General features: G+C 40.4%; 1 protein-coding gene across 1 annotated transcript; it reads left to right on the forward strand.

The window, feature by feature from the left end:
* The first annotated feature begins 1860 nt into the window (after positions 1–1860).
* Positions 1861–2583, forward strand: LOC102670077 (uncharacterized). The gene has a single exon (XM_006605023.1). It carries the CDS (start codon positions 1861–1863, stop codon positions 2581–2583), a length of 723 nt encoding a protein of 240 aa, XP_006605086.1.
* The last annotated feature ends 704 nt before the right edge of the window (positions 2584–3287 follow it).

Below are 3287 nucleotides of genomic sequence, written 5' to 3' on the forward strand. Positions count from 1 at the left end.
TTCAGTCCTAGGTGTCTATTCTTTGATTAACTATGAATATTTGTTTCCAATTCATATTTGTTTTCTTCTTGAAGTGGATAACCGTTGTTTTTGTTAGTGTTTTATATGCATAGATCTCCCACAAGCAATTTAGTTCTTTTGGACTTGGAGATAGAAGCTATGTTAAGAAGGAATAGAGCCGAGAGGAGAAGAAAATTACTGCAAGACAGGACAGTAGCTTCCATTCTAGAGGAAGAAGCTCATTTTTCTGATTCTACATCATCTGACTCACCATCATCAAGGAAATCCGTGACATATTTACTAGAAGCTGTTATCATGGCTGATGAACACCAGCAAAGGGTTACCCTTGAGGACTACTCAAACAGTTCAGTACCGCAATTCTTTACCAGCATCGCACGTCCGGAAGTCCAAGCTCACAACATAAACTACCCTCATTCTTTAATTCATTTAATATAGGGGAACTTATTCCAAGGATTACTAAATGAGGGCCCCTATGCACATTTGGCAACATTCATTGAAATTTGTAATACTGTAAAGATTGCAGGCATGCCAGATGAAGCCATCAGACTCAACCTATTTTCATTTTCCTTGGCAGGAGAAGAAAAGAGGTGGCTCCATTAATTTAAGGGTAACAGTCTGAAGACCTGGGAAGAAGTTGTTGAGAAATTTATGAAGAAATACTTCCCCGAGTCAAAGACTGCAGAAGGGAAAGCTGCAATTTCATCATTTCATCAGTTCCTTAATGAACCCCTAAGTGAAGCATTGGAGAGGTTTAGAGGTTTGTTAAGAAAGACCCCCACCCATGGACTCTCTGACCCAACCCAACTTAACATATTCATAGATGGGCTGAGGCCGCAATCTAAGCAGTTGTTAGATGCTTCTGCAGGGGGAAAAATAAAACTAAAAACCCCTGAAGAAGCAACGGAGTTGATTAAAAACATGTCTGCCAGTGATCACACCATTCAACATGATAGAGTGCATCAACCCACTAAGAAGCGTTTACTGGAGTTATCATCATAAGATGCTATGTTGGCACAAAATAAGTTGTTGTCTAGGAAACTTGAGATCTTGATAGAAACCCTGAGTAAGTTGCCAACTAACTTGTCTAATGGTCAACCTTTACAGCCTTCTGTTTTGCAGGTTACAGGTTGTACCATATGTGGTGGTACTCATGAATCTGGTCTTTGCATTCCTTTTGAAGAGCAAATGCAAGAGGTTAGCTACATGGGGAATCAACAAAAACAAGGATACAATCAAGGTGGATTCTCAGGTTTCCAGCAGGGTCCTTACAATTAACAAGGACAGTGGAGATCACACCCTGGTAATCAATTTAACAAAGACTAGGGTGGACCTTCCAACAGGCCGCCTCAACAAGGGCCTAACATTTTTCAGAGGACAACCAAGCTGGAGGAGACTCTAACTCAATTCATGCAGGTGACCATGTCAAATCAAAAAAGCACTGAGTCAGCATTGAAGAACCTTGAGATCCAGGTGGGCCAACTAGCCAAAGAATTAGCTGAAAAGTCATCCAATAGCTTTGGGGCAAACAAATAAAAGAATCCCAAAGAGGAATGTAATGTTGTGATGACAAGAAACAAGAAGCATTTGGTAGTTGAGGATGAGGATAGGGTGGCACTGAGAAAAAGAAAGAGGAGGTAACTAATGTGACAAATCATGAGAGTGAAAAACCAATAATGGTTGAGGAGAAAGAAATAAACGACCAAGAAAAGAAAAAGAGGTAGAAAAATAAAAAGAAAATGAAGAAAAAGAAAAAGTTGAAAAAAAAATAAAGAAGGGAAAGAAAAGAGTATAAGTGAGAAAACAAGAGAGAAGAAGAAAGAAAAAGCTTCAAATGAGGATATGGAAGTACCATATCTTGTGGTACCTTCCAAGAAGGACAAAGACTGTCATCTAGCGAGATTCCTTGATATTTTCAGGAAACTGAAAATAACTATGCCTTTTGGGGAAGCTTTGCAACAAATGCCACTCTACTCGAAATTTCTAAAAGATATGTTGACAAGGAAAAACAGATACATCCACCAGGAGAATATTGTTGTGGAAGGCAACTGCAGTGCTGTAATACAGAAAATTCTTCCACCAAAACATAAAGACCCTGGAAGTGTTACTATTCCTTGCTCAATCGGTGAAGTCACTGTGGGAAAGGCTCTCATTGATTTGGGAGCCAGTATCAACCTAATGCCGCTCTCCATGTGTAGAAGGTTAGAAGAGTTGGAAATCATGCTCACGAGAATGACTTTACAACTTGCTAGCCGATCCATCACAAGACCTTATGGGGTAATTAAGGATGTTCTGATAAGTGTGAAACATATGGTCTTTCCAGCTGATTTTGTGGTCATGGATGTGGAGGAAGATTATGAGGTTCCAGTCATTTTGGGATGTCCCTTTATGTCAACTGCAAGTTGCATAATCGATATGGGAAGAAAGACACTAGAGATGGGTTTTGAAGATCAGAAGATCAATTTTGATCTTTTTGAAGAAAACAAGTTGGTGCCAGAGCATAATGTTTGCTTGCAGGTGATGGAGGTTGAAGAAGAAGTCTTGAAGGTGAGGACCAATATTTGATCACCCATTGAGGTAAAAACGTCAAGCTAATGATGTTAAAGAAGCGCTTCTTGGGAGGCAACCCAGTTTTAATTTCTGCTATTCTGTTTTTTTATGCATTGCATAACGTGGAACTTGCTTCATAATCATTACATTGGGGTATATCAGCTTGTTTTTGAATGATAGATATAAGGGTTTCAAATTCTTGAGAAAAGGACTAAAATAGAACTTAGAAATTTTTTTCTGAAAATCAATCCTTTCGCTAAGCGCAAGCCTCTTGCTAAGAGCATCTTTTGTCATGCACTAAGCGAAGAGTCTCTAGCGCTTAGCGCTCAACCCTTGCATCTCAAGTTGATTTGGTCCGCTAAGCTGGCCAAGGCTGAGCTAAGCTCATTTCAATTCAATCGGAATTCAACTAAGCGATGCCCTACTGGCTAAGCGCATCGTATTCACCAGCTAAGGGCGAGACATCACCGCTAAGCCCATTTTGATGCGACCTAAATTGGGGTTCATTGAGCTAAGCGCTACTCATGCTTGCTAAGCCCAATTCCTTGCGGCCATAGCAGTGCTAAGTGGTCTATCATTCGCTAAGCGCCTGTCCCTCTGTATTCAAGATGCATTATATTAGCTAAACCGGCCCAGAGCCAGGCTTAGCAAGAGTTGCAGGTATTATGATCTGCAGAATTCGCTAAGCGCCCCTTTTGTGCACTAAGCCCAGCTTTATA

Source organism: Glycine max, chromosome 19 (genome assembly GCF_000004515.6).
Source record: "Glycine max cultivar Williams 82 chromosome 19, Glycine_max_v4.0, whole genome shotgun sequence".
Lineage (NCBI taxonomy): Eukaryota > Viridiplantae > Streptophyta > Magnoliopsida > Fabales > Fabaceae > Glycine > Glycine max.